Genomic DNA, 26,689 nt, shown 5'->3' on the forward strand with positions numbered 1-26,689 from the left:
AAAATTCAGATTTTGTTGGGTACAGGGTATTCATGGTCAAGTACCGTATTGATGTTTCATACACTTTTCTGGATTTCGAGTTATTTTGCAATACATCGTTCTCATTTGGAGTCAAACAGATTGTAGAAACCCTGACGGCTAATCTATAATTAGCGATGACTACTCAGCTATAAATAGCGATGACTGGCTGACTGCTTATGTTAGGCTGGCCAGGACTCCGCTGATGACATGCATTTAGACAAATGATACTAGAAGTGTATATTTATCACAATGGCGATAGGCACAGCAAGATGTAAATTCATACGCATGGGCCAATCACAAATTTGTGGAAAGATCTGTATGGCGGATTTTTGTGGAATCCATTCCATTGCAATTAGAAAAGGGCATATTAATTATTCGTGTTCTGTATGTGGGATTGGGGTCAAAGGTAGTTACTGTTTATGTAAGAAACACGGTGCTGACAAGAAACAGTTTCAAAGTATTTATGAGAGGAAAAAGGCTTACCGAAATGAGATAAATAGATTGGGTAGAATTCAAACCAATTAGAGATTAGTTCACATGTATTTATATATCACAATGATTTATGTTGTCAGAGAGCTGAAAGCTTTGGCAAAGCAACGTGGTCTACGTGGATATTCTCGAATGAGAAAAGCTGAATTGATTGATTTACTCGGTTTAGAATACAACAAACCCCAGACTGTTAGAGAACTCAAAGCTCAAGCGAAAAACAGTGGGCAGAGAGGTTATTCTCGAATGAGAAAAGCTCAATTGATCGATTTACTAGATAATAATCAACCCGATGATGTTGAATAAAATAATCAACCAGTTGATGAGTTAAAATTTGTACCCAGAACTGGCGTTGGTAAATATCTAAGAGGTTGGAAGATGGATATTAACTCCAACATGGATGTTAATGATGTTAAGCCCATTGTGTCGAGCAAAATTAACAAGGAAATAGATGATTTAAATAGTATAAAATACCAGCTGACAGTTAAAATGTTATTGAGTAAAAGTAACGCAGACGATAGCACTGAATATACCAAACCTTATTTCCGGAGCAATCAAGAAGTTATAACCGAATCTGAGTCTATAAGCTCATCATTAGATACATCAATTCAGCGGATACAAGAAACTTTAGAACACTGGACTAATAGAGGTTCGGGTTGGGGTGTGGATAAAATCGATAGTTTATATTTAGATATAGCAAATTATATGCCTTTCAAAGGTGGATCTCATATAGATTTACCCTCGTATTATAAAAAGAAAAAAGCCATAATTAATGTAAAAAATAAAGGTGATGACTGTTTCAGAATGATGATGGGATCTGCATTGTTCCCCATAGACAAAAATCCGGATAGGTCTTCTAGCTATCCCCAAAACGATGGACTAAACCTTGATGGTATAGACGAACCTACACCAATCTCACAAATTGATAAGGCGGAAAAGCAAAATAATTTAGCTATAAATGTTTTCAGACATTCTTCTAAAGGAATTGTTGTACACAGGATAAGCTCCACTCCGGAACATATTCCCAGAATTAATTTTTTTCTAATCGAAAAAGATGACAAATATCATTATACATTGATAAAGAGTTTAAGCAGACTATTATATGATCAAACAACCCTTAAAGAAAAGAAATATTTCTGTGAAAAGATGCCTGCTTTGGTACAGCAGACAAGATCTATTAGAAGCACAATAAGAAGACTGCAGAGGTGTTGGACAGACTGCTATCAGGATCGATATGCCTAAAGAGGGGAAAAATATATTAAAATTTGAACATTATTGTAATCAAATGCCAGTACCATACGTAATTTACGCCGACTTCGAAGCGCTTATCAAACCTATAGAAGCCACAGAACACAATACTGAAGATAGTTTTACGTACAAAACTCAAGAACATATTCCTTGTGGGTTTGGATATACAGTTGTAAGGTATGATGGGAAAACAAACCCGCCCGTGATTTACAGAGGTCCCAATGCAGCGGGAAAGTTACTAGAATATCTACAAAATGAAGAGAGAATAATCAGGGAAAATTTATCGTGTAAGAAACCCATGTGTATGATGAGGGATGATTGGAGGGCCTATAAGAAGTCAACTAGTTGTCATGTTTGTAATAAACCTCTGAATGGGGATTCTGTAAGAGAACGTTGCCACGTCATGGGTAATTATCGGTGAGCGGCGCATAACGAGTGTAACTTGAAACTAAAAACGAATTCTCAAACAATACCCATCCCCGTTATGTTTCATAACCTTAGAGGATACGATTCACATCTCATCATGCAAGCTATCTCAAAGACCGACGGCGGCTTAACATGTATTCCTAATAATATGGAAAAATATATATCATTCTTGTTGACTAAAACTATCCATTATACGGACAAGGATGGGAAAGCCAGAATAAAGCAAAGTAATGGGCTTAGATTCATAGACTCTGTACAGTTTCTGTTATCTTCCTTGGACAATTTAGCTAATGCGAACAATCCCGATGACTTTGCAATAACGAATCAATATACTGATCGGTCAACACGGCATTTGTTGCTGAGAAAAGGTGTATATCCTTACGGATATATGGATGATTGGTCTAGATTTCGATGAAACTAAATTGCCACCCCTTGAATTATTCTATAGTAACTTAACAGAATAAAAAATAATCGATGCTGATTATGAACACGCTCTGACGGTGTGGGATAAATTAGGTTGTAAGAATTTAGGTGATTATCACGATCTGTACTTATAAACCGATGTACTGTTACTCGCCGATATATGCGAGATATTTAGAAAGACATGTTTAAAACAATACGGCTTGGACCTGGCATGGTACTATTCCAGTCCCCGACTATCATGGGATGCATTGTTGACGAAGACCAGTGTAGAACTAAAATTACTCACAGTTTACGATATGCACTTGTTTATTGAGAAAGGATTAAGAGGTGGTATATCGATGGTAGCGAAAAGGTATTCTAAGGCTACCGGTAATAATAAATTAGTGGAAGGATATGATCCAAGTAAACCCGATACGCACATATTATATCTCGACGCTAACAATTTGTACGGATGGGCTATGAGTCAACCTTTACCCAAGGGTGGTTTTGAGTGGGTCGATGTGAATGATATTCACAAGGTCGATGCGAATAAAGGGTACATACTAGAAGTTGACTTGGAATATCCAACAGAGTTACATAAAGATCATAACAGTTATCCACTAGCTCCAGAAAGATTAATGGTTAATAAAGATTGGATGTTGGAATATCAACACTCCTTGATGGGTAATACTAGGTTAGCTAATGAAGAAAAACTCGTAGCAAATTTGATGGATAAGACAAAATATACAGTTCACTATAGAAATCTCTAGTTATATCTATCGTTAGGCATGAAAGTAAAGTAAATACACAGAGTTCTTAAGTTTGATCAAAGCCCTTGGATGGAGCCCTATATAAGACTGAACACAGATTTAAGAAAGATAGCTACCAGCAATTTCGAAAAGAACCTATATAAGCTCAAGAATAACTCAGTATTTGGTTAAACTATGGAGAATCTAAGGAAGCGTGTTGATGTTAAATTAGTCAGATCTAATGAGGAAGAAAGACTCAGGAAACTTATAGCCAGTCCGGCTTTTAACAGAAGCAAGATATTTGATAACGACTTAGCCGCACTACATATTCAGAAGAGTCATCGTGTAGACAATCTTGTGTCATTATTTGTTCATGTTCATTTGTGGCATAATTTACTGACAATTGCCAGCAGCTTAAGGACAGTGTCTATGCTGCAGAGGGACCATGCAGGTCCCCATGGTCTCTATAAGGTGACCTTATTTTAAATTGTGTCATTGTTTGACAGTTAATCCTGTGAATGTTAGATGAAATTCTGGATATGTTTCTGGTTGCCTTACTGTTTTTCATTGATAGGATTTTATGTGATATGAAGTCCATGAAATATCTTGTATGACTGAAATATTTTTGATGTGACTTAAAATTTTCTCACTCACTGACACTAAGGTTGTTATCATCATAGGGATATGTCTTTGTCTTTTCTGATACTGTGTTATAAGCAGGCACTAGACCTGATATTTTACAAAAACTTGTTCTGTAAAACACATCGTAAAGGGCATGAGGAAAAGTGGTATCAGTGAATGCCAGCTACATTTCTACTGATGCTGTTTGACAAAATGAGACTTTGTAGCTACTCTGGAAATTCTAATGATTAAGGTGAAGTGGAAGTCATATACTGTCAAATCATAAACAGATCAAGGTAATTGAAATGTTTATTAGGGTCTTTTTCATGTTCTGTCAATATGTTTTGGATATTGTCATGAAATTGCAGATATATATTCTGTTTATGAATTGTTTATTAGCTGTCAGAGGGCAGAAATATGTATAAGAATTTCCTTGAAATCTAATTCCTGTGTCCTTCCAAATCATTACTCATCACACTAATTTGCATAACTACTTGGTGAGGTGTGTGTGTTCAAAACTGTAGGGATATTGACAGATTGACAGATACAAGTGTGGGTATAAATGTTACATTGCAGCTAATGACACTCAGCAGGCAGTTTCAGACTGGTATTCATGGACAACAACATGCAATGATGCGGCTTACATTGCAAGTGTTCAAAGAATAGCATTTCTGTTGGTGTAAATGTTGAACGATACATAACATTACAAAAGTAGTAGAACATGTTTCTGTATGTAGCGACCAGATATGTAATATGTACTGTTCTCTCCCACACAGACTTCTGGCTTTCGATGATGAATACCGGGATGAAGATGATAACAAGGAAAACACAACAGATGAAAATCTGAAGAATCTCCAAGTCAACAAAAGCTCATCAGGTTTGTACTGAGGTTAATCTGATCACTTGTTTTTTTCTCTCACCCAGGCAATTACAAAAGGTGAAAGCCTCCTCAACACCACTGGGGATTAGACATGAGTTTTCACACACCATAACTGATGTCAGAATACTCAAATTTTATATCATTTTTCTTTTTAAAGTTATGTGACTTTCAGGTTCAAAGCCCTCTGTTTTCTTAGACCAAAATTTAAAAAAATGATATCAGATGAAGAGGAGGGCAGTATGTATGATGCTTTAAGCCATTAACTGACTGTAAAAGTCCAGTTTCCACCCTTGGCGAACTAGGCGGGAATTACTGGGCTCAATCGTAGTGCCACCAATGGCTATTATGAGTTATGTCATTTCTATGTCCCACCTATTGACGAATAAGATTCCTCCTCTCACATCATGTGCATTTGCTTCAAACATGATGATGGGGCCAATCAAGACGTTCAGATCGATAATCAAGATCTATTTAAGAAATGAAGTTTGCTCTACCCCCATGTGTAGTCTAACAAAATGTAATTTTTCCCTGAACTATAATAGTTAAAGCACAAGGACGCTTTGACAATTTAATGTTTCAGGGCAAAACTATACTTTATTACACTACACATGGGAGTAGGGCAAACTTATGTTAATTTTATATTTTTGTTTGTGCAGTGATCAACATAGCCTTTCACCTATTATTAACATCGATGTATATATTTGTCACCTACGTGAGGTTTTCCCCTTTATTTCCAGTTGTCATTTATCATTCAGAATCGTCCGTGAACGATCACATTTCTTCTCTGTATCAAGTTACTTCTTTCTATCCCAGAATGCAATATTTTTTCTACAGAGCATGTGGATGTGACGTCATTTTGTTTATCTATATTAACAACAAGAGGCTCAGTGTCGTTTAGCTTGTTTCCATTGTTCTCTCAGCTGTCATTACGAATCACGGTCATCCAAGGAAAATCTACAACAATCCTTTGCCATCCTGTTGTACGTGTTATGCGGTACAACTGTTTGTTGCTATCGTAACAATGGCTGACAGACAACGATCTAAAGCCAGATCTCAATCAACACGAAGGGTTAACCAGGATACGACCTCTGACCTGCATGAAAACAACAATGGCGACGATTGTAATGAAGCGTCTAGCCCAGTTTCCTCTCTCAGGAATGTAAACAGAAGTTCTCCATATTTGACAGCAGCTGATATTCGACACGCCTGACAGACATGGGTGTCAATGTGCCCACTTTCTGGTCCAGACGGACATTAATGCAGATCTACATGAAAATCTGAGGGTGATGACAGGCACCAACAACACGGTCACCACCGCTACTATCTCTCAACCAGCTCCAGTCAGTCAAGATCAAGGCAGTGATGTGCCACTTCAGAGAGACAATTCACAGGATTTTGCTCTGATAAATTTTGCTAGTGCCACAGAAAATACAGTGACAGTGTTTGGGAGATTGCCGAATTGAAGTCTATAGTCATGAACTTGGGACAACAATTACAACCTCCTACATGTACATTTACCACCACCAGTGACAATGACAACCCCAGAGAGGAGTCAAGACAAGCCACAGAAGCAAGTAGTGATGTTCCCAGACAGCTAAACAGGGATGTGGCCTCTGATTCACTGCCACACATACACACATTTCATCCACTCTAAAAGGAGGGTACAACAAGGTAAATATGTCAATTTAGCCTTGCTTCTTCAGGACAATTTAGACAGTGTCAGATTTTGATTGACAGACTTTCAACTTACGTGATGAACATAGGATTAATCGCTCATTTACACTTGGAGAATTTATCAAGGCATTTGGTATATCACAAGGATATATACTGTGCTGGCAATGCAGAGAAACGACGTCAACTGGACGGCCATGAACAGACAGTGATTGATTTGGCCATTCAGTATGGTAGGACAGCCGACTATGATTACCACAGGTTGTTCACGGCAAGAGTGGCAGCCTTTTCTGAGGAAGGTACCAGCATTAGGTGGGATATACTCGATCAGAGACTATGGACAAGAGTTTCATCTGGCTTCCATCTCGTGCTTGTAATGCTTGCCATAGCATAACCCACAACACAGAACTGTGTCCCAATGTGGCACACCCCAACAGACGACCACCTATAAGACCTGGGACTCATAACAACAACTGATCAATCAACAATCATCAGACCGACTCATGGGGCCGAGTAGTATAGGTAATGGGGATTCTGGCTCACTTCCACTGGAGCCAGATTTATACCCAATACTGCTACTACAGAGGGAATTTTTTATGCCAAAATGATGATGCGATTCAACGATCGCCATGATTTGTATTAAAGGATCATCAATATTAATTAATAATGGATTTAATTTACTATATCCCACGAGGATATTTGAAAGGTAAAGGAGCAATACAAAAGTTAGCCACTGCAGCTAAGGTATCTAAAGATGTGGCCAAGGATTGGCTTAAGAAACAAGCGATGTGGCAAATATACTTACCGGCACCACATTATATCCCGAGGAAGAAGTTTGACATTTTTACAACAAATGAAGTTCATCAGGCTGACCTCTTGTTTCTTCCCTATGATAAGGTAAGACGCAAAACATATAAATACGCTTTAACCGTAGTGGATGTGGCTAGTCGCTACAAAGAGGCTGAACCATTAACCTCGAAAGATTCAACAGAAGTAGCTAATGCACTGAGCCGGATATATAAACACGGACCACTAAAATGGCCCAAGTTATTTCAAGTAGATCCTAGTTGCGAGTTTATGGGATCAGTAACTGAACTGTTAACAAAGCACGATGTCACAATCAGGTTTTGTGAAAAAGAGGCCCACCATGGTCAAGCTGTTGTTGAAAGATTTAACCGGACATTAGCGGAACATTTGTTTGGATATCAGTATGGGATTGAAATGAAATGAAATCGATTAAGATCAACCGAATGGGTGACACTATTATCAGCTGTTGTATCAGGGCTGAATAATGAAGAAACAAGATTAATCGGGAAGAAACCATCCAATTCGATTAAAATGAAATCTGTGACTTCCGAATCTTCAGGAGAGGCAAAGAACAAAAACTTCTGGATAGAGTAAGCGTAAGATATTTATACCAGTTGAACTCGAAGGAGGCCTATGTCGCACAACCGATCCAATTTGGTCCCTTAACTCTTTCAACACCGTAGGCTGGTTTTCCGGCCAAGAAGCATCGAGTCCCCAGACACCGTAGGCCCATTTTCCAGTCAAGCCGTAGTCACGTCAAAATAGTATATATTTTTATGGACCTACCTGTAATATCATTCATTTATTAAATCTATCACATTTCACAATGTCTGAAATACGTATTCCATTTCAATTCATCATTTTTTATCGATAAATTAAAAAATTATTCACTATTCCGCGATGTTATTGAAAATAAAATTCTCGGACACACATTTCGACAACGGGTCCACATCGAACATAGCAAAGACCAAAATAAAGACAAAAACAAATCTTTAATTATATTATACAAAGTAATAAATGAAATCAACAAAAATATATCTGAAAGGAATGAAACTTACATCTAAGTTATTATTTCCATCTTTTCTTGCGATCACGTGTAATGTAAGTCAAATGACATCTCGGCTTTCGTCGCCTTGAATTCTCGGCTCGGACACGATGTTTAATGCAAAAATATATGCATGGAAAATCTTTGTCACAGCTCGTAACCTAGCACGATACATTCACGAAGTTCCATATTTTTAATATATATCGTGATTTCCTGCTTAAAACGTTCAGAATAACACGATTTAACAAAAATCTTTCGCAAACTTCTAAAATTTATCAAACATGAGCTTGGTATCACAGCTGTAATTTGATTGGCTGCCTTAGGTCACGTGCTCAAAATTGACTAATCACGAAACTTGTAGCAGATTTTGGCAAGAAAGCGTCATTAGAAACCCAATTTTAATCCAATGAAATCGCTTGTTATAACTATTAAAAAAAAACAGGCGATGTTAAGACCGTGTAGATGAAGGAATAAACTTTCCAGCGATGTGTCATATGCCATTCTTCGATGAACGTGTTATTCATACGAAGCCTCGAAAACGTGGGTATTTATTCATGTTACTGAGCGGACAGCCGCTGTTTTTGGGAAATGGGTGATGACAGAAACTATTTATAATTCTTTTTAAAATGATTTTCCAATATCGTAAACAATGAAAATAAAACAGAAATAGGTAAGTGGATTTTATGAAATCTTATATTTGCTGAAAATCGTCAAGTTTTCGCTTCCTTGGTCCTTAATCTGGATGTTAACGACGTGTTATCTTACATTTTTTATTTCCAACAAACTTAATTAAGTTGTAAATGCATTATTTTAAATAATGTGAGAAACATAACTTTCATATTTAGAAACCATAGGATCAGACCTTTCAAATGGTCGCAAATATATTTTACAAGCAGATATTTTCTTTGATAAATGTTGGCTTCATCTATCACACAAGAGTCTCTGGGAACTCCAGTGTCCCAGCAGTAAACACTTCTGGTTGACTGGTGTTGAAAGAGTTAAGATATATACCATTAGTTGGAAAGATTGCGTAACTTAGAAGACGAAAGATCGGCCCACCTCGAAGCGGCTTCCACTAATAGAGAGGCACTTCGTTCCCAAATCAGTCGAATTCGAGAAACTATCGATCAAGTCCTCAACGATGATACTACACTGGCCGATAAAATTAAAACATTGTTCAGAGAACAGGGGATAACCATTGCCAGTATTTTAACCGCATTGGGATTTATTATATCGACTTTGACTCTCGCGTTAACCGGTTGAGGTGGACACCCACACCACCCATGCTACCAAGGCCGGATAGTGTAAAAGAGTGGATAAAAAAGCATTTAAAAGCATTAGGAGAAGCACTGGGAAAGCTTGCTGGAAAAGCCGCGTCTGCACTTCCCAGTATGATAGGGAGTATTGTTTCCTGGCTCTTGAATTTTATTAGCTAGACCACCAATTGGCTTAGTCAAAACTTGTGGCCAGTGATCGTAGCAATTGCCTCGCTGTTGAACTTATCCGTTAAAGACTATTTATCCAAATCATGCGTAAACCAGCCGCGACTCCGCCTACTATAAGCGCTGTTTTTTCATCGATATGTTGTTGATTTTTAGCTGCAATATGTGGCGGCACTTGTGACTATTGCGGTTGTGAAACATGTGGTTTTGAAGATATCTGTGGTTTTACTATTCCCGTTTCGCCTGTGTTTGTTTGCGTTATTAATTAGGTGTTAATATCTGAATTTATACCTGGTTTTTGTGGATTGGAAGCAATAACAATTTTATTATTATAGCCGATCACTTGACCAATCTTAAGTTCCATATTACTTGGAGACATGTATAGTCCTGCCCCATAAACGTAGTCTACTTTGGATTGAGCGGACTGTAATACCGGTACATCTTGATAACGCTTTATAGAAGATGGTATGTCAACTGGTGAATTAATAGCATCCTCCACATTTGCTACAAACTGTTTTTGTGCATCGAGCGCCGTCCCAGAACCAATTATTCCCATTAGTGTTTGCGATTGCGCACCAAGAATTCATTAACTCTTAAAACTCCTGGGTTAGTAAAATTATTTTCTGTTTTATCATACAGAAATTCATTCAAAGCGTTGCACAAATTTTGTAACAATATAAGCTAAACCACTCTTAAAGCTCATAAGATCTCCTCTCCAATCGTTACTTGAAAGTTCCCAGCCATGATTAAGATTATGCAAAAAGATTGTTTTTCTGTAACAACTTAAATGGATTGAATGGTTGATGAGTTTTTTTTAACTAAATCATCACTTTCTTCTTTTACAGTTTTTTGTCCACTGTACGGAACACCTAGACCATGGTTAAGTCCTTTAATACGCCAATCTTTACTCGTAGTAACAGCAAATTTCTGACAAATACGCTCATACGCAAACCTATTGTACGGATTATTTGAGGAATTCCATGCTCGATACTGTGGTAATGGGGCACTTATTTCTTTAAGTATACGTCTAATCTGATAGTACACATGAAATGATAAAACAGACTTATTTAGTTCAAATCCTGGGGCATATAGAGATACACCACATCCTGTTGTGGCACACCATACAGCAAAGTTGAATTGGTTCTGCCAAAATTGCATTGTATTGTGGAACTAATCATGTACCATTTTATTCCTAGTTGCTAAGACCCTGTATTTGTCAAAGATATCAGGGAAATGAACAAAAAACTTAGCACCAGAGGCTCTTACTAAAATCGATTGATTTGTAATGTAAGTTGATCTCATATTTAAGTTATGATATAGTATCTTTGTATATTTAATATGTATGTTACACTCCCAGGAATAACAAATGGTCAGTCTAATCAACTGCTTCACGTTATCGATAACTCGGCTGGACAACTTGAAGTCGCTCACTGCAATGTAACGTAATACCCGCAGTTGACCAATATAAATGCTGCGAGAGATAATAATGGGATAATACTAGGTGATGTCGGTAGTGGTGGACACAAAATCATTGATCTGTCTGATGGGTATTACAGCGTATGCTCACTCAATGATGAAATTTTTAAGCCTTTGGGAACTAGTCTCACACAAAATGAGTTGAATGGGATGCTTATTTTAAGCGCTGGAGAAAAGTGTATATATCTTCACAGGAACTTAGCATTTGATACACTTGGATTAACAACAGGATATATACCACTCAACAAAACAGTGCATGGAGTTAAATTACCCGATTTAGATCCCTATAAAGAGTTGTGCATCCATCTTGATCAGATCAGTACAACGGATAATATTCAACTCGAAAGTCCTTCTACTCTGCTGAGAGCTATTCCAGTCAAAGATGAAAAATACAATAGCGGTAGAACGGGATCTTTCTCAACATTACAATGTAAAAAATTAAAGCGGGGTATTATTTCAGACCTCAAAATTTCTGTATTAGATTTAAAACATCAACCTGTACATATAGGATACTTGAGTGTAACACTCCATATTATAAATAATGGTTGATTCATTAGGCCCTGGATTGCATAACCTTAGACAATGTTATACAATTGCGCTTTCTGATCTTGGAAACACAGAAGGATTCGATAAACCCGGTACCGATGACAAGTTATACGCTTTACACTTACAAGATAATGTATACAAGCGGAAAGAAGTTGTATTCACAGATAATCTAGGAGATTTAAGTGATGTCAAGGTTAGTAGACTCAATAAAAACACTTCATACAATCTTACTCGCAACGATGAAAAATCGAGTGGCTACTGAATATCGTCATTACCCCACCATATGGGATGACGGGTAAGGGACATCAATTAACTAAGATAATAAATAGTTGGATCGTACTCTGGGCTTATATCCCCTCAAAACAAAAAAGTGTGTTAGTCGCTCCCCTGCCGGAAAACCCAGGTCATATGTTATTGAGGAGTCCATCATTAAAAAATGTTAGTTTAAATTTGGTTACTGAATTCAGTGATATAAAACAAAACTTGAATGCTATACCCGATCTTTCTACACTTATTAATTAATTCTTGTTTGGAGATGCACCAGAAGATGCCTTCGAAATATTACCAGGTCTATCAATTTAATGGCTTAAGAAACACCAACGTCAACATTGCAGTATTATTTATATGGGAGTATCACCCGTTGCAACCCTTGAGGGGGTCCAATTTAATAAAGGTGATAGCATTTCTCTTACTAAGATATTTATTCCGTATAATATACATTTAATAAGGTTGATGTATACTCTCAAAACATTTAAGCAAGATCAATTAAAGACTATTATATGATATAATAATATACATTGTGGGATTATATCCGGTGCTCGATGAAGAATCTGAATAGATGGATACTGTTGATGGATTTCGATTGCATCAAATAAACGTCATAAAACATCGAATAGAGAAGGAGAGGGAGTTGAGACTTGGATTGTATAAAAAGTATCGCAGAGCTGTGAATGCTCTTGACGGAGTTGACACTGCGCTTGTAACAGCTGGCATGGGACTCGGTGTAGCCGGTGTTGGTTTATTATCAACTATAATCGCTGCGCCTGTAGTACTTGGTATGGCAGTAGCAGCCGGAGTCTCAGGACTGGCAGGAATAGCGATCAAATTTATTTCTCGTGAGTTGCAAAAGAAAGCATTAAAACGTGATAATATTCGGATACTAGCCGAAGCAAAGTTGAACAGCATTGAGGACCATATTTCAACAGCACTGGCTGATTGTAAGATATCCAAGGATGAGTTTCGTTTAGTGTTGTCGGAACTCACCAAATACAATGCAGTGAAGCAGGAGATTCGATCAAATTCTCGTAGAACCAGTGGTATTAGCGAAGACGAGAAAAAAAAGTTCATAGAACAGGGGAGACAACAAGCGCGTCTATTCCGTGCCAAAACCAAAGAACTGGTTGGAGATTGAAAATAGATTGTTTCTTATTGTTGGATCACATTTAAACGAATGCTTACATAAGTCTATAAATATGTCAACAAAGGAAGAACTCGAAAAAACATTTATGCTCCGGGACAAAATTATAAAATGGCATGAATTACCACAAGGTATATATTATATCAGTGATGTCAAACCAACCAAATACGGTCATCAATTGTTTCTTTCCAATTTCTAAGAAGAGTATATAGTCTGGTCTCCTAGTAAAATGAATGGAGAACTTAGTAAAAATGTTGAATATCACTTTGTTCAAAATAATGGTATGCATATGAGTAAAATTAATAGAGAATATTTTCATTACAATTTAACTTAATCTCATGATGATCATTTGTGCGCATCATCATTTTTGCATTTTGCATTTTCCCAAGACAATGTTGAATGTAGGAACAACCTGTTGGCTCACAAGGCACAGATCTCATCACTAAAGCAGTGGAAACAGACGTCACATGGGGTTATGTGATTGGACCCTTCGGGACACCACCATACAGCATGTATAGAGTCTGTCCTCGAGGTGTCGCTGAAGGGAAATATTCAAAAAAGAAGAGACTTATTCTGGACCTATCAGCACCTCATGACAGCGAGTCAGTCCCTTCCTTACTTACCTGGTACAGCGCAGCCACCAGTTTCCAATTCCATACCCGCAGGGTACACCTATCCTCCTCTCACCACTAGTATCTTTTAATTGTATCCATTGCCCATGTGTTCGTACCTCAGATTGTTTACACTACCACTTCCGGTTGTCTCGCTCTCAGTTTATTTCTTAAATTGTTTACAATGTTTTTTATCACCCATGTCAGGCTGATTGCCTTTGTTTTAGTATTATTCTCCCATAGCCCTGTTATCTTTAACCAACATCCATGTACATAAATTCCTTATATACTCCCATAAATGTTGTTCACTAGTGGGCACATGCAATGCTAAGGTATACTTTTTCGGTAAGGGCATCTCAAACCATTGTCCTGGTCTGGCGCAGCCACCAGTTTCCAATTCCATACACACAGGGTACACCTATCCTTCAATTCCATAATAATCTGCTCCCTCTACACCTCTCTACCTGCAGGGTATCCCTATACTTGCAGGCTGGCTCAGCCCTGCTCTGGCGCAGCCACCAGTTTCCAATTCCATACCCCCAGGGTACACCTTTCCTTAAATTTTGCTTGTCGTGTGATCCCCTGGAAGATCTTTTGTGTCCTACCTTATAGACTTATCAACCAGAGCAGCCAAACTGCATCATCATTTTCAGCTGTCTCAAGACCATCGAATCAACTTGCGCATGAGGAACCTTTTCCTGTCACAGTGGAATGGCATATCAGTATTTCATGACATAGAAGTGACACCCGCCTGAGACTTGAACCTATATACTGACGCAGCTGCAACGGTTGGCCATAGTGGATGCTTCAAAGGGGCCTGGTTTGCAGAGAAATGGCCATCAGACGTTACAAATTCCTGGAGCACGAATCTTCTATGGCATTCATGGAGCTTTCTCCTATCGTGGTCGCTGCTAAACTTTGGGGACAATTGTGGACACAGAGACTAGTGCTATTTCATTGCGACAACCAGGCTACTGTGTTTATTATTAAGAAAGGTCGATCAAAATGCAGGTAGATTATGGTGAGAACACTGACTTGGACGGCAGCTAAAAATAATTTTGTTCTGTTAGCTCAACATGTGACCGGAATACAAAACAAACTTGCTGATTCGCTTTCTCCGTTCCACATGGAGAAATTCCGCAGACTGGTGCCGCAGGCAGATGTACTTCCGCAACAGTGCCCATCCAGCTCAGACATCATGTGGACTTGAACAGTTACCTCAGTACCTTGTGGTCAGCAGCTATCAGTCAGGGTACTAAATCTGCATACTCTTCCAGTGCTATGTAAATTTTCTGTTGAAATTCAGCTTAGTCAACAACCTGTTACTCCAGTCCACCCTCCCACCAATAAGTGAAACTTATCTACAATATTTCGTTGCCCATTGTTTTGGAGTGCTAAAAATGAAACATGACACAGTGGAAACTTATCTGGCCGGCATCAAGTTCATGTACCTCCAAGCTGGTATCAAGACCCTTTTGGACGATGTATCTTCAGGAGCTGTACACAGACTACAGACTTTATTAAGAGGTTACAAGAAAAAGCAATTAACATCTACAAAGAAGCGCTTGCCTATTACTTACAGTGTTTTATGTAAACTAGTTGTTCAGTTACCAGCAGGCGTGTTTGGATGTTTCAACGATCTGGCTATGCAATGTATGTGCATAACTGCCTATTTTGGATTTCTCTGTTGTGGAGAATTTACTTGTGCCTCATCGTTTGATCCAGATGTACATCTAACAGTGAGCAATATGCAATTTGAACAGACACAACACAAGTGCATCCTAACCTTAAAGCTTCCAAACAGATCCCTTCAGAAAGGGTGTGCAACTAGTGTTGTTCGCTACATCTAAGACTGTGTCCTTACATGACCCTTATGACATGGCTTCAAGTTAGGAAGTTGAACGGAGCAGGACCCAGTGATCCTCTCTTTGTGGAATCGAACTCTAGAGCTATTACCAGAACTGTCTTCTTGTCCTGGCCGAAGATTGCTCTCACCAGGGCAGGCTTAGAATCCAGTGCTTATTCTGGACATTCATCCCGCATTGGTGCAGCAACTACAGCTGCTAGTGCCAGTGTGGAAGATCATTTGATTAAAACATTGGGCAGGTGGAATTCAGACTGTTTCACCAGATACATCAGAACACCAGAAGAGACATTAAGGAGAGCCCAACGAGCATTATGCTATGAGTGACTCTTTCACTTGAGGCTTGACCAACGTGTGTGTTGTGACTTACATTATTCTGCTTCCAATGCCTCAACCCACATGACTGAACTGTTATTCCTATCGGTGCAACTAACACTCATCAGTGCTTCCTGACACTGTTCTCTTGTTCTGTGACATTACCTGGATAATATAACTCATTGGATTCAGTTTTTAATTCTCTTAATGTCTTGTATATAATAAACATTTGATCGTACTCAATTGTTTTTGTTGTCACTGCACAAAATGTTAATTTTATATTTTTGTTTGTGCAGTGATCAACATGGCCTTTCACCTATTATTAACATTGTCTACACAACAGATGTATATATTTGTCACCTACGTAAGGTTTTTCCCTTTATTTCCAGTTGTCATTTATCATTCAGAATCGTCCATAAACGATCACATTTCTTCTCTGTATCAAGTTACTATTTCTATCCCAGAATGCAATATTTTTTTTACAGAACATGCTCAGTACTCCGGATGTGACGTCATTTTGTTTATCTATATTAACAACAAGAGCCTCAATGTCGTTCAGCTGTTTCCATTGTTCTCTCAGCTGTCATTACAACCCTCCATCCATCCCCATCTCCACCAAGGGGCTGGCTCGGAAGGGGCTTTGCGAGTCAATCATTCTGTAAACTATCATTATATGGCTTGCGGCCCCCAAAGTAATTTCATGGATGCACCATCTTGTAATGACAGTAATGAAAGAATGATGTTACCAAGGATATGTCAGATCATGGAGGTGGTGATTTGAACAGCATTGTGATGTCGGCCCATTATGACGTAACTCAAAAAATGTACTTTGTCACAGGATAAAGTACTGTCAGAGCCTTTGATCTTTTAACATCTCAGAAATTGTAATAAAACGGGTCTTACTTTGCGAAGTGCATCAAATCATGTGAGCAGCTTGACTAAAAACATGAAACGATTTGGAAAATATCTGTTGACGTCGAGTTGTCAATCGACCAAAATCTCACGAACCTGATGTCTATATCTTTATTTGATTTTGATGAGACTATGCAGGGCTCCAAGTTCATTCTTCTTACTTCTTGATAACTCATCACTGCATCAAAGCCGAAGTCGTGCTCTTTAGACTCAGTACCTTAAAAATTCCATTTAGGAATATTGAATGTGGATCACAAAGATTGTCAACTTATGTTTGTCAACAGGAACTGTACAGGCTTGTTTCAAGAAGGCAGTGGTTGAGCCAATGATTAAGAAGCCTTCAAGTTGCTGATGCCCGTGCCTATAATAAAAACACGAGATGAGAGTGGATTAAACGGTGTGTTGTTACTAGTTGGCCACTAAGCTGCTAGTTGGGTATACGAAAAAGCTATCGTTGCCATTTGCAATTAGCAGCTACTGCTCATGGCCTGGGACAGCTTCCCTCGCTGTGTTCTTCAATATAGCACTAACTCGGGTTATAGCGGGCGGTAAAGCATGGCTCTCAAAATGTATTAACATAAACTCAGCTGATCACCGCGATCACGTAACACCGGAAATACCGGTCAACAAATACGAATTGAAGCACGCAATTTAATCCTATTATTATAATATCTGGTTATAAACAAATTGTTCATTGTTTGTCTGGACTCATGTTTGCAATATATTTTAATTATATTACAGATTTCTTTCAATAATTATAATAATTTTTACAATAATTTCGGCGAAATTGCATGCGAAGTGATCGTTAGATCTGACAACTTACCGTTATTTACAGAAATTACGGTCAGATTACCGCTATTGACGCCTTGAAACAAACTTTAGTTGCAAGAGAATGGATATACTTATCATAAGTGCCTACCATGACTCGCTAAAAGTCATATTTAAGGCAGCTTGACTATTAAATGTCAACATAATGTTTCCGCAATTGAAATACATGTCGCGCGGGAAGTTCCTATAGGGTGACTGGTCAAATTGTTCCATACGTAAAAAAAAATATCCTGCATACCACCTGTACCAAAGTTCTATGCTTATGATTCTTATAATTTTAAGTGTATATATAGTGGAAGCTGCAACTAAAATAACACGATATTGGAATATATTATTCCTGATAAAATAATAATTTCAGATACCATTTCTTCAGACCATTGCATCAAAAGTCTTTGAAGTTAAATAACTTTAACAAAAAAGTGGTAACCTTTATTCTCAGCATTTGATTCGTAGCTCTCTGTTGATACATTCATAGGGGCTGTCGGGTAGGGTAGCCTTGTGGTTAAAGCGTTTTCTCGTCACGCTGAAGACCCGGGTTCCATTCCCAACATGGGTACAATGTGTGAAGCCCATTTCTGGTGTCCCCCGCCGTGATATTGCTGGAATATTGCTAAAAGCAGCGTAAAACCATACTCGTTCACTCACTGATACATGATATGTTTGAGTCTGATTGTGTGTTGCAACTGTTTTGGTTTGAAATAGGACAATGATTGTTTCCAACCCTTTAACCCTGTATTGTGCCATTCTATGCAATCCGAAATATGTCTTTGACGGAATACTGTATTAATCTACAACTCCGGGAACAATAAAAAAGTTTTTAAAAAAAGAAAAGAATAAAAATGATGATGGAAAAAAAAAGTTTGTTAGGTAACTGCAAAAAAAAGAAAAGATTCTTTGAAGTTGAATTCATTGGTTACTTTTTAACTGAATCACTGGAGAATTTTTTTTTTCGAATACCAAGCGCAGAATTTTTTTTACACCATACCCCTTTAGCGAAGTTCGGCAAACGAACGGGTGATGTAAAACTTGGTCAGTACAAATTTTAAATTTAAATTTTCAATTGTATTTTGTGTTCTGCTAGGCATTGTTTTATATCCAGGGATTAAGATTACCTTGTGTATTTTCTCGTAAAATAAGCCGGACACAGCAATCAGCTGTACACACGTTTTCTTGGAATCTACCGGTGATTCGGTCAAGACACACCCAATGATATAACTTTACAGGATTTTAATGCAAGGATCGGCAAAAATTGTATCTGAAACTATTTTTTTATCAGGAATAATATATTCCAATATCTTGAATATCTTATTTAAAATAATAATAACCCTAAGCGAAGCAGCTGATCGCTATTGCCGGGTATTATTTTTTACATGGAACCAGTCTGACCAGTCACCGTCAAGGCTCCCGTGCACGTGATCGCGAGAACTACGTGTTGACATAAAATCGTCCAACAAAAACAAATATGACTTTTAACGAGTCACAGTATGGCATTTATGATATATGTATCCATTCTCTTTCAACTAAAATTCTGTTTTAAGGCATCAATAGCGGTAATCTGACCTTGGTTGCTGTTAATAACAGTGAGTTGTGCGATCTTCCGATCGCTGCACACACGATTTCGCCAAAATTAATTGAAACAATATAAAAAGGAATTTTGAATAAAATTAATAAAATAAGTTAGAAACATAAGTCCAGATATACAAAGAACACTTTTTATAGCCAGACAGTGTAATTACATGACTAATTTGCGTACTTCAGTCAACAACATGGTATTTTTTTTTTCGAATACCAAGCGCAGAAATTTTTTTACACCATACCCCTTTAGCGAAGTTCGGCAAACGAACGGGTGATGTAAAACTTGGTCAGTACAAATTTTAAATTTAAATTTTCAATTGTATTTTTTGTTCTGCTAGGCATTGTTTTATATCCAGGGATTAAGATTACCTTGTGTATTTTCTCGTAAAATAAGCCGGACACAGCAATCAGCTGTACACACGTTTTCTTGGAATCTACCGGTGATTCGGTCAAGACACACCCAATGATATAACTTTACAGGATTTTAATGAAAGGATCGGCAAAAATTGTATCTGAAACTATTTTTTTATCAGGAATAATATATTCCAATATCTTGAATATCTTATTTAAAATAATAATAACCCTAAGCGAAGCAGGTGATCGCTATTGCCGGGTATTATTTTTTACATGGAACCAGTCTGACCAGTCACCGTCAAGGCTCCCGTGCACATGATCGCGAGAACTACGTGTTGACATAAAATCGTCCAACAAAAACAAATATGACTTTTAACGAGTCACAGTATGGCATTTATGATATATGTATCCATTCTCTTTCAACTAAAATTCTGTTTTAAGGCATCAATAGCGGTAATCTGACCGTGGTTGCTGTTAATAACAGTGAGTTATGCGATCTTCCGATCGCTGCACACACGATTTCGCCAAAATTAATTGAAACAATATAAAAAGGAATTTTGAATAAAATTAATAAAATAAGTTAGAAACATAAGTCCAGATATACAAAGAACACTTTTTATAGCCAGACAGTGTAATTACATGACTAATTTGCGTACTTCAGTCAACAACATGGTATTTCCGGTGTTATGTGCTCACGGTAATGTGTTTCCATGGGGGAAAAACATCAAAACTCATTAATTCGTGTATAATGCGCACCCCCTTCTACACAGCTGTGTTTTGGGGAAAAAAAGTGGGCACTATACTCAAGAAAATACGGTAATAAAACAATTGTGGCAGCTATCGCCACCAGCCAAAATGTCAGCTACTGCTGCTGGGCCAATATATGTGGCAATTGGTTGCCCAACGTGAGCTATTTCATCATTCCACTGCTGAAAAGACGGGAAAGACAAGGTTACAACTGAGAAGCAGGTAAACCGGAAAGGTTCCCGCTGAAAAGCAGGTAGCCTGAAGTATAAATTTGGAAGCAAGTGAATTTGTTACCAGCAGGGTAGCCCACGTCACACAGCAACAAAGTGCCACCCCACACCCACGGTCAGGTGATGCACGGAGATAGCATTGTCGCCTAGTTTGCCTATGTAGTGAAAACAAACACTGACCTTTGGAGATAACACCCTTCTATTAGTGCAAAACAAGTATCAGGGCACGCAAAAAAATTGTCTGTAAACACACACAGTCCTTTGTCTCTGAGATGGACGCCCTCCCAGGCATTCCATGTTCTGTCTGATGCCAGGATCTGGGGATGTGGCACTATTGTTCCACAGAGCTCTTTGACACAGTTTGCTAGCCTGAGGTTAATGTTCTTCCACATCCCCTCAATCTTTATTGGATCTCTGGCATCATGCCAATAGCGCCTGGGCAGCATTGACGATATGATGATCCCGGTGTTGGAGTCGTATCTGAAGGATTGAGGCCACCATGTCAAGGAAGAGTTGGCTGCCCTTGACTGGGCACAGGATGTTGGAGCCCAGGTGAATGATGATGGCTCGGGGGCTGTGCTTTGTCACCTTGACCTAAGATGGTGTCCAACTCCTTCCACCTCATTCAACTTCACGCCAGCCATAGCATCCTCGGTTGGTCCGGACTGGTGCCCTGAAGAAGCAAGTACTGCCGTGCACTGGCCATGTAGCTGGAACCCACCACCCAAACTGTAAACAATAAGAAGTGTAGTAAGGACCATGTGTTGAATATTTAAATTAGATTTGTTGCTTTAAATATGTTGGTAAGAGTATGTAAGCGTTGCAACAATCTGACTTCCACCTGCCATATTGGTGTTCGGGCACCTCCGTTCATTGTCTGCTGATGTGGCCGCCCCAATACGGAAGGAGTGAGAAGAATAGGAAGCAGTATTTATGTTGCTGTGTGCTAAGGCCTTTTAAGGAGTGCCTGGAATTTGTACCTTGTAATGGTGGAATAATCGAAATGAACAAATGCATGTTACGGGCCAGAGGGGTGCGCCTGAAGATAGTGCTGGGTGGCAACTATGGGACATAGCAGATTACCTGGTATAGATGACATTGTGTCAGGTGACCCTGTACTGTACTGATCACTTTTTGAGTTTGGGAGATGGATTGATAGCTGTTGGGGGGGTTGCCCGAGAAACTTAAATTATGAATGCAGCAACCTGGTTTGGAGGGTCCAGTTTGGACCAGCTTGCATACCCTAAAGAAAACGAAGAAGGTTATACAGTAGACTGCTTTGAAAAGTCTGGCTTCATATGCCAACGAACACATGTGTGGCATATTGTTGGAAACCACCCAAAGCAGATCTACAGTGATTGTTTTTTTGCTGTCTGGCCGGCCAGCTGATTTGTGTAAGCCTGTTAATAGCTTGCCCATCAGGAAATTGTTTGTACAATCGGTGAGCCCACAGAATTTGTGCTGTGAAGCCAGCACTGCAATATTAGTCTTGACTGTGTTAGTGTAGTGGTGAGTGACTGACAGATGAGCAATAAAGTTTACATCCTGATCCAGCGGGACTGGCCACACCTCCTGTAACTGATGTGCGGACCGGAACTAGTGTAAGGCATTGACTAGTGTAAGGCTTTGACTTTGGTAAGTGGACCATGTGTTCTTAGACAGAGATTGATGTAGGAGTCTACGAGCTTCTTGCCTCAGATCTGCCATATGTTGAACGGGGATAGGTTTTGGGGTCTAGTCCGCGTTTGGTGCTGACGTCCGGAAGCATTTGAGCTAAAACCTAGAGAGAGTATCGGCAATGGTGTTAGTAATGGTACGGACATACTATGCCTTTAACAGAATATTATACCGGAGGCACTGCAGGATTAGGTGGCGGAGTAGGCTCATCACTCTGGGGGCCTTGGTAGACTGGTTGTTGATTATTGCAACGACGGCTTGGTTGTCGCTTGCCTTCCCTTTTTGTGACATTTATGTTACCTGTTGACAGGATGTCTTGAATTTCCGCTGTCACCTTCTTGATCTTGGACTCCGGGAGTCTGATCTGCATTGCATTGGTGTCAATCTCAAGCCCTTAGAATGTCAGTTGTGTTGTGGGGCCCACCATCCTGTCGTGGGTAATAGATACTCAAAACTGTTCCAGTTCCAGTCTGTGAGGTTGTCTTAGCAGTGGCTGGTGCCAGCTGTGCCCCCCATTAGGAAGTCATCCAGGTAATGCATGATCTGGTACATTGGTAGGTGGGATTGCATGCACCATTGCAAGTAGGTATTAAATGTTTCAAATATGGCGCAAGATATGGAGCAGCCAAAAGGTAAGCATTTATCAAAATAGAATTCGCCTTCAAATCTCATGCTTTGTAGCTCGAAATCAGAAAGGTGGACTTGTATAATTCTAAAGGCCGACTTAATGTCAGATTTTGCTAGTAATGGTCCCTTTCCCAGTTGTTGAACCATATGAATAGCTTCATCAAATCTGGCATACACCAGTAGTATAGACAATGGGGGTTCTGCTGCAAAGGTGAGAACACCACGTATGGAGCATGCTTTTGCCCAAATCTTAGCTTCTATCAGGTTCATTTGGATGTTCAGTTTATGTGAACTATTTGATGACTATCCAAGGATCGTCATGCGACTCAGCTAAATTGTAATGAAAAGGGGTATTTACCGCACTGCCACCTAGACCAGATTCATACCCCAATAATGCTACTACAGAGGTAATTTTTTATGCAAATCATGCGATGCGATCCAATAATCGTCATGGATTGTATAAAAGAATCATCAATATTAATTAATGATAGATAAAATTTACTATTGCCCGTGAGGATATTGGAAAGGTATAGGGGCAATGCAAAAACTAGCTGCAGCGGCTAAGATATCTAAAGATGTTGCCAAAGATTGGTTAAAGAAACAAGCAATGTAGCAAATTTACTAACCAGCCCCGCGTTGTAGACCGAGGAAAAAGTTTGATAGTTTTACAACGAATGAGGTTCATCAGATTGATAAGGTAAGACGCAAAACATATAAATACGCTTTAAAAATAGTAGATGTAGCTTGTTGGTACAAGGAGGCTGAACCATTAACCTCAAAAGATTCAACAGAGGTAGCTAATGCACTAGGCCGCATATATAAACGCGAACCATTAAATTGCCTCAGTTGTTTCAAGTAGTTCCTGGTCGCGAGTTTATGGGATCAGTTACTAAACTATTGACAAAGCAAAAAATGGCTAAAATTTGCTAAAGTTGCTAAAGTTTGCGAAGCAGTTGCTAAATTTGCTGAGCAGTTGCTAAAGTTTGCTTAGCAGTTGCTAAATTTTGCTAAGCAATTGCCTAAGCAGCTGGTTGATCGGTTTTTTGCTTCGTTTCTGCTAACATTTTCTGACTTTATCTTGCTCGAGCTTGGTAGAAATAACATCATTTTCTCTTAGATATTCCTCAAATGAATCTCAGTCTTTGCAATGAAACAAGGCAACCCATTTGGACAGCTCTTCTTTCAGGACAGCGTTGTATTTTTGAGTAAGTACCCAAACTCTATGCTCCATATGTCGTCCGGAGAATGCTAAATATGAAAGCATATCTTTCTCTTTGGTAAGTTCTTTACTTCCACTGCAGTCGTCTATTAAGAAAAGGGTTGATTCTCCTTTGTATTTTTCGTGGCATACTCATAAACAATCTTGTAAACGATCACCCGGATCAACTTTGTGCACCGCGGGATCTTTCATAACCCAATCTCTTGATAGGTATGCTTTATAAACGTTTATGGCCGGGCACAGAATAATAATATTGGCGAAAAAATTGTAATAACGGCTTTGTAAAATATCAAGAATAAACAGCTGTTTTTCTGCAACCCGTTTGTCCACAGATGATAGCGCAGGGCAGTTCTTTAGGTATAAGATTATTAATAGATCACTTGCACGAATCTTCCATTTTTTATATAAAGTTGCGCGTCCATAATCATGTATAAATATAAGTTTAATTTACCAGCCATTTTGGCCTTCTTCGTTATCTGTATAGTAACACCCTCACTAGCATTCTCTATTCTCTGCCCGTGTAGTTGGTCATCATCTGTGGTTCGCATGTCGAGCCATAGTGCATACTTCGTGGTAAGGAATTCAGCCAGCTATACATCCCCAAGAGCCATATCTTTTGTAACTGTATTCTTCTGAGCTTCGTATTATAGAAGGGAGTTTTTTAATCTCATCCCACTGTTGACATGCCTTCTGGTGTCTTAGAACGGGATCGTACAAAATGGCTAAATTTTCTGTATACTGGTTACGAATTGGTCTGGCTAATTTAGGATCTGTTATCATATCATACTCCAGTGAGATATTATCAATGGAATAGCTAGCTTCGTCAATGGTTTTGATTACTCTGTGGTAGTCATTAAAAGTATTCTAACCTATCTCCCAGGGATGCTTGATAGAAGGGCATGTGACTCTCTAGTAATTCAAAGTCAAGCGGAATATATAATCGGTTACCTAATGCATCAGCAACAGCCTTATCTTCTAGGATGGTATTATCACCACTATCAGCACCCACACACAGTCTCATTGAATTTTTATTACCAATACCTTGATACTGTAAGTTTTCCCGTTCTTTGGCTGTTCTCCATAGATCCATGTATGTTCGCTAATTTTAGTTGTGATTTTCTTTGCAATTGCCCGGCCTATGTTCTGAACAAGCTCCCTGTTAACATCAGTAGAAGTCAAACTAATTGTAAATGATAGTCGTGCAGTTCCTGGAACTAACACATCGTGAGCATCTAGATGAGATAAGCGAACCAGAAGTGTTTGATTCTGATCAATGGTACTCGGGTTATTAGTTATAGTTACAGACTGGCGAATTGCTTTGATTCCTAATGGATCCCGAAAGTCTACGTTGTGAATTTAATTTGCCCCTGTAGTGCGAAGACATTCTTTATATTGAAATTATGTAACCTTATGTTTAATATAAAAATGGATGATATTAATCTAGATGACCTAACTGATACTACTACTATTTGTGTACTGTATGAGGGACAATGTTTCATATGCAGAGGTTATTTGTCTCATAAAATAAGCGGGAAATCAATTCTAATTTATATACCCCGTCAATAACGCAAATTGGAATAAAGCATATCACTAGTGCATACAAAGTCTCTATATTTGCAATAAAACTGTGTTTGTCTTCCGCAGAAAAAAAAATTACATCGTAGCCCTTCAGTGAATTCAGGGAAATGGAACAGATTATATCATTTAAACTTGGTCAATACAAATTTGAAATTTGAGATGAAACATCACTATACATAATGATTAGCCGATTAAATTGTATTTCCTGTTGTGATTGGCATTGTTTTATATGCAGAGATTAAGATTACCATGCGTCTTGTCTTGTAAACTAAGCGGGAAGTAGCATTCAGCTGAACACACTTTTCTCGGAATCTGCGTTATTGACTGCGTTTGTTTAAGTAAACCTAGACATGTAAACACTTTGACATATCCACTGTGCAAGATAAGTGATTAGATATAGTTGCAAGCAACGATGCAGGCTCCCTAATGGAATTGTAGCAGCGGATCCTGCTCTACATTCATAGAAGTCCTTTCACAAAATTGCACTTTGGCTATACAGAGTACTAAAAACCATTAAAACTGAATTCTTAATGACCCGAATCCATTACCATTAAGGCATTTCCTCCTGTTGTTATATAAGTGCCTTCCAACATGAGGAATGATATGTGCACTACTGTGTACGACTATAATATGATCTGGATTATCAATAATTTCACTGGTCCGTTTTGACCGAGACAATTATGTCCGTTTTGGCTCTGGACCTGTTTAGGATGGATGATACCAGCATGCAGGGGGTGTAGGTGACTTGTTTTTGTAATTTGCAGAAAATGGATCTTGACATTTGACACGTGCTCAGGGATGAGATGGCTTGGGACATTATCTAACAGTAACAACACATGTCGGTCACTTCTTGTTGAAGCAATTCAACCAATCACCAAAGAAAACCCCAGTCTTCAAGATTTGTGATCAAAGTTT

General features: G+C 38.7%; 1 protein-coding gene and 1 long non-coding RNA gene across 3 annotated transcripts in view; one reads left to right on the forward strand and one right to left on the reverse strand.

Moving 5' to 3' along the window:
* LOC124115107 (islet cell autoantigen 1-like) overlaps positions 1-26,689 on the forward strand; it is a 353,911-nt gene that overhangs the window by 200,627 nt on the left and 126,595 nt on the right. For both annotated transcript variants that reach the window (XM_046475926.2, XM_046475927.2), the window contains one exon: positions 4,730-4,830. In XM_046475926.2, the coding sequence (XP_046331882.1) occupies positions 4,730-4,830 (101 nt within the window). The remainder of the gene's footprint in view (positions 1-4,729; positions 4,831-26,689) is intronic.
* LOC125372341 overlaps positions 20,855-26,689 on the reverse strand; it is an 85,049-nt gene continuing 79,214 nt past the window's right edge. The window contains exon 4 of the long non-coding RNA XR_007218079.1: positions 20,855-21,402. This is a non-coding gene — a long non-coding RNA (uncharacterized LOC125372341). The remainder of the gene's footprint in view (positions 21,403-26,689) is intronic.

The sequence above is a fragment of the Haliotis rufescens genome, unplaced genomic scaffold (assembly GCF_023055435.1).
Source record: "Haliotis rufescens isolate VD_foot unplaced genomic scaffold, xgHalRufe1.0.p SCAF_4, whole genome shotgun sequence".
NCBI classification, from domain to species: Eukaryota; Metazoa; Mollusca; class Gastropoda; order Lepetellida; family Haliotidae; genus Haliotis; species Haliotis rufescens.